A 14,183-nucleotide genomic window follows, 5' to 3' on the forward strand; every position below is an offset into this window, starting at 1 on the left:
TTTACCTGGAGCTTTACCAGGTCCCCTTGCTGCTTGTAAGGATTTTTCATAGAGAAACAAGCATTTTGCACAGCAGCAAATGTGATTGCTTGACAAAAGCTGGTGGATCGACTCAGGGGCTGCTCTAATATCTCCAGCTACTTCTGGACAGGTCCTGGTACAAAGGGGTCCATAACCTGGGCTCCTACCTATTCCCACCATCCAAATCAGTGATAAATAACCTCTCATTTTTTAAACCGGAAGGTTTTCGCTGTGCCTCTTCAATATCCTAACACCCATGCTTTTACCCTCAGAGGAGGCAAACAGTTTTCCAGTTGCAAAGGGGGCATGCTGGATTTAAGAATAGGATAGAAATTGCTGGCAGATCATAACTGAATTACTTCTGCAGCTATTCAGAGCACGAGTCTTCCTCCCTTGCTGAAAAACAACTGTAAAATAGAGTTGGATTGAAATGGTGAAGTGCAGAACCCAAGGGAGACCTAGTGACATTTAAAATGTGGACGCTCTGGTAGGGAGGTAAGATAAAATGAATGGCTATTGCAAGATAATTGATCATTTTGTAAAGGAATTGTAGCCAAGTGATCTCTTGGCTGGGAGGTAGAAATAGGTGGGGAAATCCAAGCACCTTTTTACAGCAAAGCTCCTTGTTCTCTGCAGGACAAATAGCTCCAACCCCAAAGCCCAGAGCAAAACTCAGGGCCTGGAAGGTGGAACCGAAGCCCCAGGGTTGGGAGTGATTGAGTGCTGCACTTCTCCGTGCCTCCCAGTTTTCTTCCATCGCCAAAGAAATGGCAAAGCCCTCGGCCAGAGCAGATCCAGGATGGTGAAAAGGGACGTGCTGAGGTGGCAGAGGGCAAACTTTGTGTGTTTAGCCCACTGTGCAAGCATCTATCAGCCCGCTGCACAAGCACCGGCATGGCTGAGACTGGAGATGCAGCCAGCAAGGAGCAAGTCCTAGGGCACAGACTGACTTAGTTGGTGCCATCCCATATGCAGGCAAGCTGCTGCTCTGACCCAATAGCTGCACATGCTTCTGCAGCGATGCACGTGTAGCAAAACCCTTGCAACGTTACCCTGCTTCATCCAAGGGCAGAGACGAAGCGACCCTGCTCTCCTGTACACTCCAAGAGCACCGTGATGTGGCCTTGCAGTAGCAGGCACCAGCACCTGGGCCAGAGCTTCCCCCAGCCTTCGAAGCGGATAAAAGGTACCTTTGTCCGTAGCGCAGGAGCCCAGCTTCCCGGCCGTCCCCAATCTCCTCCGTCTGCACCCGCGTGGTGAAGCACTGTCCAAACCCGTCCTGGAAGGGAGGATTGCCACCGCTCACTGGTGGTATAGGTGCCACAGCCTCACTAGGTAACCCTGGGCAAGTCACTTAGCTTCTCTGTAGGATGCTTACTATGGTAAATGATTGTGCACCATAGTCATGCACCATAAAGCCAGAAGGGACCCCTGGGATCAGTGATAACCGGAGATGTCGAAGAGCCTAACTTCCTGACCTATTCTGGGCCCAGATGGGATTCAGGGTCTCACGTCTCCGCAGGACCTGCCAATGAAAATCTTACTCAAAACACCATCATTTGGGACTTTAAAGGCTTTTCTCTGGGCACAACAGAGCTCTGAGGCCCCCTGGAAGGTCAGCAAATAGGGCCCAGCTTTATTTGCTGCTTTTCACCATTTGCTCAATGCTTTGTACTGTATCTACGGCATCGATCGAGGGGGGAGCTGCTCTCCCAGGGGGCTTCAATGCCTCGCTCCAGGTAGCAAAACTCAATGGTCCTGATCCCCAAGCTCCTGCTTTTGCTATTGCAGAAAGATGGTGGGGAAGGGGAGGGAGATACCAGGCTCTCGGCAGCAGGATAGAAAGGTAAGAGGAGAACGAGGAAGCCCTGCACGTTGCTCCAAAAACATCAGCTTAGCATTTTAGGACTACGTGATTTAACTTCCACTCCTCTGCTTGTGCTGGGGGAGTCAGGCAGATGGAGGGGCTGGTGGGTGCTCTGTTGTAGTAACCCTGAAGGGAGCAACTCCTTCCACTCCGGGCCAGCTTGTGGTACTCGCCCCGGTGGAGATAAGGACCCTGCCATGCTAGGTGCTGCACGAGGCGGCTTCTGCCCCAAAGAGTGTCATCAAAATAAGCCAGGCAGGGGTAGGGGAAAGGGGAGCATCCTCGCCCCCGCTGTAAGAAACCCAAGCCCATGTCTTCACTACAAGATGAACCTCTTACCACCCACATCTCCTTACCTGGATTATGACCCAATCGGCTTGGCTAAGAGGGCAAGGCCTGCACTTCGCTCGGACTTCGAGGCTCGGCTTCCAGTGGAAGACGATCAGGAGGAGCCCAGCCGTCAGCACGGACAAGAGGTGGCACAGGACGACCTTCCATGTTCTGCTCTGGTACCCGCTGACTTCCTGGAAAGCAAGCGGGGAGGACAGCGCAGCCCCGTGAGCAGCACCGACCTGCCCACCCACGAGCGGAGCCTCCGAGCTGAGCACCCGAGGCTGCACGGGCCAGGTTCAGCCCCTGCCGATGTCTACGGGGGTATTGGGGCAAACCCCGTGTCCGCTTGGTGTTCAAGTCTCACCGGTAAGGACGACTTAGACCCCAGCTGTTATGCACGTCTCCCCGTGCACCGTTCATCATGGCATCCCGCAACCTCCAAGGCTGAATTACCAACCCCTCTGGACCTGACCCTGGCTCGCCAGTCAGCTCCACGCCTCGCCCTGCTCAGAGCCCATCAGACACCATTAGCCTCTGAACACATTCAGAAGACATCTAGATGGTTTTTTTCCTGGGGTCCCATGATCCCAGCTGACTTCCTGCCCCTGCGGCAGGGGGCTGGACTCGATGATCTTCCCAGGTCCCTTCCAGCCCTGACGTCTATGAAACCTATACAATCTGTGAAACCGGCAGATGTCCCCTCTCCCTGGTGAGAACAGTGCTCATCTCCCAGCCCTGCATTTCCTCGATTTCCACCATCTCCTGCCCCGTCCCCACAAGGGACCCTCGCACGTACCATGCAGGATTTATCCGGGACTTGCAGTAGCGCCCCATAGCCCGGTTGCTGGTTTCTCATCAGCCTGCTGCTATCTGCAAAAGCAAAGATTGCCACATTACTTCCCAGGCTGGTTGTTCCCTGCATTTTAACCTACCGAGGCAGGTCCTAACAGCTGCATCTGGGACCCTGCCAACCACGTGGAAGACTCGGACCAGCCACCGCAGCGTGCAACTGCAAGGCCAGTTGTGCAAGGACTTGTGCAGCCCCCGTTAGCACAGTTTGGCCACAGACTGAAGGACAAAGATGCTCACACCTTGATAACGGGCCACACCAACCGCTGCAGGGCAGCCCGATACCAGATGTCAGCCTGATGCTGCACTGTGAGCTACACGGGGTTGATCTCCCCAGCCCTACGAGGCCGGATGCCCCTTGGGAAAAACCCAACCTCCGCATGGACAAAGTAGCACCGTCTCTGGCAGAAGTCCTGACTAATGGCCTATTTGCACCCACACACAGCTCTGCCCAGGAGCGCTGACCATTGCACAATGCCCCAGGAAGGAGGCAAGCTCATACCTATGGGGGCAACCAAGCGTGCAAGAGGCTTGCCAAATCTGTCTGCAAACAAGGGCTTCGGAGCAAAACTTTGCATCCAGGTGTGCTTTTGCATCCAACTTTGCCTTTGCATCCAGGTGTGTGACCCAGTGAGGCTCCCAACCCAAGGCGATGAAGCCGTGACTTCCTCAGCACCTGCTGCTGTTTTGCAGAGCAGAACCAAGCCCCGACCCTCAGGTCCCGAGGATATAACAGCAAGGGCAGGGAGACTCCCGTGCAATGCATGCCACGTCAGCAGAGACGCGGCATTGGCTCTAACAGGCCTTTATACCCTCCATGGTTTTGCTGAGTCCCCGAGGAATTCAACAGTTCAACCAGGGTCCTTTCACGCACCGGCATCCTCCTACTGTCCCTGCCCTACCCACTTCTGCCTTTCGCCGAAATAACCTGGAAATCCAGCAAACGATCTTCGCTGCTCTTAAAACAACAGGTTACAATATGCCCCTGGCGCGGTCAGACTGGTACAACTGCATTTTTTCCCCCCAGCTTGCTCACGGACCGTTTCCAAGGTGTTTAAAACCGAAAGAGTCCCCTGCAGTGTGTCCCCAAGATCACAAGAGGCAATTCAAAGATCCTGCAAGGACGGTGCTATATGGGCGCCGGTGCACAGAGGGACGGATGGTCAATGCTGGGGTTCACCCTGATTACAGGCAGAATCAGAGAAAACCTCCCCCAAGCACAGACCAGCAAAGCTGCTGCATGCACGGTGTGGTTTCGGCTGGCTCCGAACGGAGAAAAGCTGCCCCAGTGCAGCTCAGACGGGTCTCCTGTGACTTTAGTAGGGCTTGCCTTGGTGCAGGAGGCGGCTGGTCCCAGGGACTGTCACCTTGGGGGGACAAAGCGCGATGGGTAAGTGGAGATCCAGGCAAGGAGGTGACAAAACCCAGGGAGAAGGCAGCAGAGGACGAGACGAGGCCTGTCTGATGTGGGAGATGATTTCGAGAGGAGGCATTGCTGACGGCAGCCGCGGATCGATCCCAGACATCAGGCCGATTGGGTGTCGCATGGCGGTCTGCCCAGACGCGAGTGCGGTGACCTGATCCATGCATGCGGCACGGAGCCGGGGAGGCTCTCGCAGCCCCCAAGGGACGGCTGGGAGATGCAGGGCTGCCAAGCACCCGGAGGTCATTTGCTCCGGGCAGGACACCGGAGCTCTCCCCAAAGACGCTGCAGCCGATGCCTGTCATGCACGCCCCAGTGGTCATTGTGTCTCAGCTCAGTGCCCGGGAGGGCAGCAAGCAAGTGACTCAGAAGAAAAGTCATTTCAGGACAGGTGTGCGAAAGCAATGGAAAGTGAATGCAGAACTGAACACACACACGCACGTGATCACAGGGCTGCACAGGACCAGTCCGTCTGCTCCCTGCTTTTCTTTCATGTAACCCACGGGTGCAGACCAGGCAGTTCGGTTAGGCTGGGTCTCTTCGCTCCTCGCCCGCAGCTCTCCGGTAGGGATGGATCTACGGGGTTTTCGGAGCAGACGGTCCCAAGTCCTGTCTGCACCTTGCAAGACCCACCCTGAATTGAGCCCTTTGGCCGACGTTTTTTCCCACCGGTCAAGCTGTTCCCACTGAACTCTCATCCCAAAGCAGCTGCCTCTCCATGGGGTGTGTGGCTGCGGCTTGTGCAGGGCTTTGGGAACCTTCAGGATGCAAGATCCCATGACGTCTCTTCTGCTTTCTGCAGATATATAATAAAAGCAGCAAAAAGGGATCGTGTGTGGCTCGATTGGTTTCCTAACGGCCACGGGGCCTTGCTGGCCGAGGGTGCACAGACACGTATACAGCACACTTCAAACTCTTCCTATTCCACCCAGGGGAGCGCGCGCACACCAGCAGACTCTCCCTAGGCCCGAAGAAGGATGTTTGTGCCTGAAAGCTTGCGAAGAACAATTTATCCAACTGTTTAGCTGGTCTAATAAAAGATATCGCATCGACCCAAAGAGCCTTGCCTGCTTCTTGGAAGCACGTTGAATTGGCAGTGCGTCAGCCGCATGCGGAGGTACGCCGGCCTCCGAGCCCAAGCCGCACCACGCAGCACTTTGCAGCTACCCGTCTCCTTCAGAGTCACTTTTTGCACCGTTTGGGCTGACGCGTGGCACTGCGGAGCGGTGTCATCTGTCTGCTTGCTTCTTAGAGCGCGTTCAAGTGCTATAAGTCTCAAGGCTGCCTATGCTCCCAGGGACCCGGGTGCACCCCGACAGCAGCAGCAAGAGACTTGTGCTACTTTACACCAGGGCCGACCGTGGCCCCCGAATCCCTGGTTCAAGTCCGGCATTAGGTCACAGCAGCAGACGGGCATTGGGAGGCCCTGCCTGAAATGAGCCAGCAGCATCCGTCCAGTTCTTACAAGACAAAGGGTCGTGAAACCCAAACCCACCGCTGCTGCCGTCCTCGTCCTCAGAGGACAGGGGACGAACGAGCCAGAAACACGGATGTCCCCTGCTGCCCATGGACACATGCAGAAGCAGCCTGGGGAAGACTTTACCCCCCTGATCTGCACAGCAAGGGGGTTAATCCACGTTCACTAGAGGACGTGACATCCAAGGAGAGACCGAAAGAGCCAGTTTGCTTAGTCTAGAGAGAAGATGGAGAGGAGATGACTTTCACATGCAGAACAAGCCCCTGTAACCAGCTGACCTGCTGGGAGGGGAGACTCCCACCTCTGCTTGGCATTTAGTAGGACACCTGGTATCATTACTGCAATTAGCCACCGGCCCAGCTGGTCTTTCCCTGCTCAGATCCTTCCCCATACAGAGCCCAGCCCTGCAAAATTAGTCTCAACTAAAGACCTACCTGCACAGGGAGGACAGAGAGGCCTTGAATAGGCAGCACGACACCCAGCCGCTTCTCATAGACGTGAGCTGGAGCGGGCAGGAAACCCCGACAGACAGAGGATGGCAACACCTGGGCAATTTTGCTGCAGGGAAAGCGCCAGCAAGGCAGGAGGAAGCGGGCAAACATCAACCAGGTGCTTACATGGGGGCAAAGTCTTATTTACTTTACTGGCACAAGCGCCTCGAGGCACGATGAGACTGGGATCAAGCCGGAGCGGGAAGTGGCCACAATCGAAAGAGAAGCAAACCAAGGGCTGCGTCCCGATATGCTGCAGCTATAGGCGGATGCAACTTGCCACTGCTTTAAAAGGGAGAGGTGGTTTGCGCACCCACCGCCGGGGCCCGACTGCTACCTCCGCATGCTCCTCAAGCAAAAGACGGGAGATAAATCACAGCAACTTGCACCCTGAATGGGTCACACTGACAGCGCCCGTGCTAGATCCCTACCGCTGGCGGCACCGTCTACCTCTGTGCTTCAACGCCAGAGTATCTCTAATGTCCGTCCACACCGTGACTAGCACAATTGCAGGGTGCGCTACCTGCAGAGGAAGGTGAAAGCCAGCATAAGTACAGGTCTCAGCCCAGCCTTCAGGGCTTAACACAGCAAAGGCAAAGTAACCACCGGGGTTATAAAACATCACAGCAAACACATTTGACCCTCGCAGCCTCCGTTGCGGTCAGTGGGGTCACGACGGTGAAGTCCGCTGCCAGCTCTGTGCGCCGACCGTGCCTGGGACGCCCAGCGGGAGCGGGGACGGCATCAAAACCTCTCTCTTAAATGGTGAACTCATTTGTATGTCCACGTGGGCAGACATAGGGGTGTCCCTCCTGCTCTCTTCTGCAACCCCAATGCAGCCAGGCCTCGCACACCCCACTGCAAAAGAGCCTGGAAGTCCCCTCCGGCCCAGGACTCCCCCCCAGGGCAGCTGGTAAATAAATGACGCCACCTTCAGCCACGATTATTATAGTTTTCCAAGGCTCGGACTTAAGGATCTGTAATTCTGCCCCGCTAAAGGGAAGGAAGACCAGTCCCAGTGCCACGAGAGCACTGGGAAGGAGCAAAGGGGAGGTCCTGCCTCGCTCCACCAGCTGGCTGCTTTCCCGGCGCCCTGCGGTGCCTTCTGCATTCCCAGCGTTCGCCTACAAGTGTTTCCACCTGGGTGTTTTCCAGCTTCGCAAGGAACAAGTCTGAGCAACCGTTTGCATTAAACAGAGACTATCCAAGCCCAAAAAGTCTGCAGGATACCTGGCTGGTGATGGGATTAACTCCACATTCCAGGCTGGTTAGTAATCCGCTTCATCCCGTGGGACGTATTGGTTTGGTTATTGAAAAGAAAAGGATTTTTGGCAGGTCCGACATGCCCCAAAGGCCAGGGAGACAGACTTTAAGACCGACGGCAAAAATGCAGCCAGTCGTTTAAGCCAGGCGGGAAGAAAAGACAGATGTAAAGAGAGCTCGTTTTAAACAGACATCCCCCGGCGTGTTCGAACCCCATCGCGGCAGCTCAGCGTCAGGCAGGGCGAAAGAGCCAGGGAAACGGATGAGAAACAGCCCCCAGAAGAACATAAAACTGCTTTCCTTGCCTGCGGGATCTCTCTAAACTGGGCCAGGCAGTATAAATAGCAAAACGCAGGGCAGAGCGTTAACATCTTCCGCTTTAACGACACTGTTTTAGCAACAAAAGAAATCCTGGTACGACGTCCGGATTCTTGTTTCCCGTCCGTGATCTCTCCTTTCGACACAGCTGAGACAGCCGGTCGACCAAAGCCGCGGGCAGGTAACGCCGACGTTGCTAGGACCGTGCTTCCCGAACCCAGGAGGACACGGAGATGCTCCAGAGTCCACGAGAGCAAGGAATGGGAACGCAGAAGGGAAGTGTGGATGGAGGAAAAAAGGAAGAAACAGAGAAACGGGAGCACTGGAGGGGTCATGGTGCAGCTGCAGGGTTGACCAGGTGCTTTTTTATCCCGCCTAACAGGGGTTTGTGGCAGGAGAAACGGGGGTGTACGGCCCCCCCAAAGATACGTGGTTCTTATCCTGTGACCAGCCGCCCTAGCACAACGGCACCTGCCCTGCCTCCACCCGGGCTGCAGGTTGGGGAAATCGTCTGCCGGGGCTGGCGGCTCTCACCTGGCTCCGAGCAGGGCGAGGCGATCCTCCTCCTGTCCCAGCAAAACCCGGAGACTTTGCAACCTGCCCGAGAGGAGACGCGCCCACGTAACACGCCGTGCCAGGGGGAGGATCTGGCCGGTGCTGGGTGCCGACACAACCAGTTCGACATGGAGCAGAGCAGCCACACCTACTACATCAACACGGGAAACATCCTCCTTCCACATCAGCAATCTCTTTGCGCCAGCAAGTCATCTGCGGCAGCAGATAAGAATCTCTTTCAGTCTCAGCAAACGGACGCAGGGATATCAGAAGATGCCGGGATATCAGATATTCATCCCCAGCCCAGCCATAGCACCAGAGGAGCAGAGCAAGGGGCAGGCATTGATCTGCAAGGTGCCATGCCTTTTTCACTTTGCATGGCAAAGGTCTGTGCTTTGCTCCTAACGGTGCTCAAACCCGTTCTGGCCAAAAAGCCTCTTTTGCAAGAAAAATACTTGTAATAGCAGGGGAAAAAAACCAATCCCAGCCCATGCATGCTGTAGGGAGAGCTCACACTTCAGCCATCAACATCCAGTCTCAATCAGGAGTGGGGACCACGGCTTTCCTACCCCATGCCAGGACCAGCAAAGTGGCCAGGACTTGTCGGGGACCTTATACAGTCCCGCTTCTTTCAGGCCACAAGGCTCAGATTAAAATCAAGCCCTTCCGCCCCCGAGAGCTGACACATGCTGGGACTTTATGCTGAGGTGTCTTCTTCGCCCAGGCAAATCGCCGTAGAGGATGAAGGGGCCTGTCCACTTCGGTAGCAGGGCACCCTCTGCTGGGCACTGCTCGGGGAGGAAACAGACGGGAAAACAGCCAGAGAGATGCCCACGGATGGCACCTGAACAGAGCGTCCCACCACGCACGCCAGGCTCGAGCATGCAACCTCGGCCAGGCTGCAGTCCCTGCCTCGCTGTTTTGCAACATGCACAGGACTTCATGCCACATCCCAAGCACTGCTCATGCCTTGGGCAGGCACCGTTCCACATGACCTGGGTGCCTAATTCCCCTAAACCTCTCTGCAAAGGGAGTGGGGGGCCTTTCTGGACTACCTCACCCCCCTGCAAACCTTTCTGGACTCAGCTGAGAACCCGATGCTGCCAGCCCTTGCCCAGATCAGCGGGCACACGGGAAACTTGGGAGGGATTTAACTGGCCAGGTGCTGGCCCCCGGGAAAGGAGAACATGCTCTCAAGTAGCTTATCCCCAAAGCAGGGTGTTGCGTTCACACCCTGGCAGGGGTCAGCGTGCTCCTCTCAGACCAGTGGCCTGCCCATGTGCGGGTGCGAGGTAGGTCCAGGCAGGACAAGCACGCTTGAGACTCGATCGCAGCAAGGGCTCACGGCAGGGCGTGACAGCAGAGGCACAGACAGCAGGGCCCAGGGAAAAATCGGGCTTGGAAAAGCTCCCGGCAGGTCACCTCACCAGCTGCCCCATAGGATGGGTCGGGAAGGACCGGCGAGTTGTCCATCAAGCAGATCTGAACCCAGGGGAAAAAACTTCCTGACCTGGAGAGCGGCTGAGAACAGAGCTGGAGCTTTAAGGGCAGCAGCCGATGCTACGAGGGAGGCTCACAGCCATCCCCTTGCTGGAGCACGCTTCCTGCCATGCTGAGCGCACGTGACCCCCTTGCTCTAACACACTTCCCTCTTGCAGCGGTCAGGGCTGCGATCGTGCTGCAACCCCGCGGGGTCGGGTGGGTTGCAATCCCGGCAGCTCCTTGCAGACTGCGCCGGCATGGTGTTAGCAAACCACATTAGCAGCCAGATGTTAGCCCCGCGACCCCGTCTGCGACCCCCCTGGGCTTCCTCCGTCACCTGCACGTGCAGGGGATTGAGGCTAACACAGGGGAAGTCTTACCTGAGGGCCGATGCTCGGGCAATGAGATGCACCCTACCGAGCATCCCTGGGGGCGGGGAGCTGGGCAGCTGGAAGCAGCAGCTTCCCTTATTGCTTGCAGGAAAGACAAACTTCCTGCCCGAGGCCCGATAAGGCATAACCCCAGTTGGCTCTTGCCTAAAAGCAGCATCCGTGCGTGGGAACCGGGTCAGAGAAGTCCCCAGGGAACGGGGCTCAGGGAGCAGCCTGAAGGTCAAGGGCCTGAGGGTTTTTCCACTGCAACACAACATGCATCTGCCCCGGATTGTGCAACCCGGGCTGTTCTCACAAGCAAAGAACTGCGACCCCTGCACGGTGGCACGTGCCCTCTCCAGGACAACTGATGCTTGCCAAAGGGCTCCCTTGCCCCTTGGCAATAGACACGGGGCGGATGGCACACGCGTGTCCGATGAGAGCAGAACATGCTACGGGTTTCTTTCCCTGCAGATCTGCTCTCCAGCACTTCAGCTCTGCTACCCCCGCGTGACCTGATGTACTTGCTCCGGCGTCGCAGATGGCATTGCTAAGGGCGCAGGCCGCTCGGTTTCTGGAATTAAAACCTCTTCCCAGGCCCCCAGGCTTTGCTCCTAATTAGGACCATTCAGGCGGGAAGTCACACAGAAAATTCTTCATTCTTACAGAAAACAAGAGCGATGATGACGACTCCCAGGCAATTCCCTTTCCCCTCGGTGGCCTGGCTGCTCCCATCCATCAATGCCTGCTGGGCTTATCGTGCTTCCCCATGATGCAAAATGACCCACCCTAGATACGGCGCAGGACGGATATCGACACAACGCTTCCTGCTAGCTCCGCGTCTCAAAGTCGGCGCACAGTTTAGCATCCCTCGCTGCCCCCAGTCTGGAAGAGGAAGCATCGCAGTCCTGCAGGGCTGAAATGCATTTGCTGACACGCCTGGCTGGGATCACGGGGTTGCCCCCCAGTACCGAGATGTGCATCCAGCTGTGACCTAGCCAGCACAGCTGGAACAGCTAGGGGTTGAGCAGCCCTGGCTAAACAGCAGATGGGGAGTCTGTACAGGACTTTCAGCCTCATAGCTGGTCCTAGCTGGCACAATCAAGTCCTCTGACTGCCCCAAAGCTTGTAAGGCCAATCCTTTGCCCCCGAGCAAGGCTTGCAGTGAACCTCCAAGCCAAGCCAGCGGCTGCTGGAGACCATTCTCTCCGAGTGCATTCACCCAGCCTGCTTCGAACAAAGCAACGAGTTCACCCGCGAGGCAGCCCCTTTATCATAACTGTAGTCACACATTTGAAAAAACCCCCAACAACCCTAACTGTGCCTATGAAACCCCAGGCAACTAATGAAGACATCTCAGTGCTCACATGCAAACTAGTGCCCAAGGCTGCGAAGAACCAAAACCTGTAATGAAGTAGAGAAGGAGTCCATACTGCACAGTCATTTCCCTTCCCCAAACCAATTTCAGTTTTGTCACAGTTGGGTTTTATAGAGGTGTGTTGGTTGGGGTGGGAACACAGTGCATATATTCATGCAATAGCAGTCAAAGCTCCCGTCACACTGGCACAGCTGCCCCGATCGGCACCGGAAGATGCCATTGTTACAAGGGCAGCCCTCATTTTGGGGGCAAAGCTCTCTCCTGGTGCTGTGAAGACCAAAACAACTCGCAAACCCCAGAAACATGTTCCACCCTCCCTGTAGTCGCAAGCAGGCCTCATCCTGACCGAGCCCCACAAAAGCTGCTGGTTCCTGGTCGGGGTTGCCGTCTCTTTGCTTAGCACCACTTGCAGTGCCAGGACTCGCGCAGCTGTGACGCCAAGCAAGGCAAACGACGGGGCTGTATTTTTTTCTGTCATCCCGGTGCATTCAACACTGCTCCAAGCATCGTTCACTTCCCCACGTCCGCTGCAGACCCGCGCTCTACGTGAACAAGGGTCTTCAGGCGCACGGCTTCTCTCCCGTTAAAAGGGTCTTGAAAGGAAAGTTTCAGCATTTATTACTTATAGAAGGAGCCTATTGATGCCCGGGCTTTTTAAAAACTAGGAGCCAAAATCCAGCTGACTGCTTTTCTTCCAACCAAGACAAACACCAGCAAAGCTGGTTTGCATCCACCACAACTTCAATATACAAAGCTGGTTAAATGTCTGTGCTGTAGGCAGGGACCAAGGGGACGGTCACAGAATGGGAAACCGGCACGAACGCAGCCACACTAGGTCTTACACAGTTGTGACTATGTCGAATAGGACTGGAAAGGACTTCAAGGCATCACTTTGCTCAATCCCTGCCCCAATCTGAACCATCTTGGAGGTCTGTCGAACCTGCCCTTGGAAGCCCTGATGCTAGGCGCTGCTGCCTGTAGATAAGAGATAGCCAGGGTGTGGAAGAGCCGCCCTGGCAGGGCTTTCCAGGCACGAGATGCAATCCCACAGGGAACCCCACTCAACCACTTCCAGCTCCTCCTGCGGCGGTGTTAAGGGACACGACCTGGGCTAAGCTGCCTGGCAAGGGTCACTTCCGTCTCGCCTGCGAGACGGGCAGAGCTGGGCGCTAGGAGGGGAGCAGCTGGAACACACTCTCCAGCCCCAGGCCTGCCGGCCCAGCCCCAGGTGGATGCTCACACCCAGGACAGCTCAGGCTGGTCCCTAGCACCCCCTGGCCTGCCCTCGAGGCCGGCACCCGCAGGGGGGCTGCTCTGACAGCTCCGAGACACCCCTGCCGCAGCACGGCCGAACCCTGCAGCTGCTCCCGGGGGAACGAAGCCAAGTTATGCCCCAGACCTCGAGGGCGCTGTGCTCTGCTGGCTCCTGCCAGGGCAGTTCACTGGCACAAGACATATCCCCCCCGCCCCAGCTTCCCAGGCGCTAGGAAGGAGTGACGGGAGCCCAGCAGGGAGGCAACTCCGCATCCCAGCGGGCATCCCCAGTAGCATGCAGAAGTCAGGGGCTGGCGGAGGAGCTGGGCTGATGGGGGCCCCCCCACTCTTTGTTCCCCAGCACTGGGGGTCCCAGTTGCATCCCTGCCCAGCTGTGAGCCCCCATGGGGCATGCACGGGGGACATGCATAGACCCAAGGGGGCATGCACCAACCCACCGGGGCATGCACAGACCCAAGGGGGGCATGTACCCACCCACTGGAGCATGCATAGATCCAAGGGGGCATGCACAGACCCAAGGGGGGCATGCACCCACCCACTGGAGCATGCATAGATCCAAGGGGGCATGCACAGACCCAAGGGGGGCATGCACCCACCCACTGGAGCATGCACAGACCCAAGGGGCATGCACAGACCCAAGGGGGGCATGCACCCACCCACTGGAGCATGCACAGACCCAAGGGGCATGCACAGACCCAAGGGGGGCATGCACCCACCCACTGGAGCATGCACAGACCCCAGGGGCATGCACAGACCCAAGGGGGGCATGCACCCACCCACTGGAGCATGCACAGACCCAGACGGACACGCCCCGACCCACCTGTGCTCATGGCCGGGCTGCGGCTGCCGGGAGCTCCGGGTCGCGGAGCCGCAGACACAAAGAGCCTGGCTCAGCTGGTCCCCGGCGGGGCAGGCGGAAGGGCCGCGCTGCTGCTGCCGGGAGCTGTAGTCCTCCCCTCCCCTCCCCTCCCCTCCCTGCCTCCCCGCCCGCTCGGGCAGGGACCGGAGCGTCCCTGGGACCAGCCCGGCTCCCCCTTAGCCCTGCACGGACAGCAAAGCACAGGGCTTGTTTTTTGAGCT

General features: G+C 56.9%; 1 protein-coding gene across 5 annotated transcripts in view; it reads right to left on the bottom strand.

Annotated features, from left to right (window-relative positions):
• Nucleotides 1-14,027, bottom strand: part of ATP13A2 (ATPase cation transporting 13A2) — a 32,435-nt gene extending 18,408 nt beyond the window's left edge. For 2 of the 5 annotated variants that reach the window (XM_019500031.2, XM_019500034.2), the window contains exons 1-4: nt 8,577-8,742; nt 3,018-3,091; nt 2,245-2,412; nt 1,212-1,300 (exon numbers count right to left, since the gene is read on the bottom strand). In XM_019500031.2, the coding sequence (XP_019355576.1) occupies nt 1,212-1,300; nt 2,245-2,412; nt 3,018-3,091; nt 8,577-8,727 (482 nt within the window). In that variant the 5' untranslated portion in view covers nt 8,728-8,742. Of the gene's footprint in view, nt 1-1,211; nt 1,301-1,399; nt 1,547-2,244; nt 2,413-3,017; nt 3,092-6,404; nt 8,476-8,576; nt 8,743-13,923 lie in introns of those variants that run through there. The other 3 variants (XM_006259221.4, XM_014601888.3, XM_014601893.3) reach the window with 3 other exon arrangements.
• Between the last annotated feature and the right edge of the window lie 156 nt (nt 14,028-14,183).

Source organism: Alligator mississippiensis, chromosome 13 (genome assembly GCF_030867095.1).
Source record: "Alligator mississippiensis isolate rAllMis1 chromosome 13, rAllMis1, whole genome shotgun sequence".
In the NCBI taxonomy this organism is placed as follows: domain Eukaryota; kingdom Metazoa; phylum Chordata; order Crocodylia; family Alligatoridae; genus Alligator; species Alligator mississippiensis.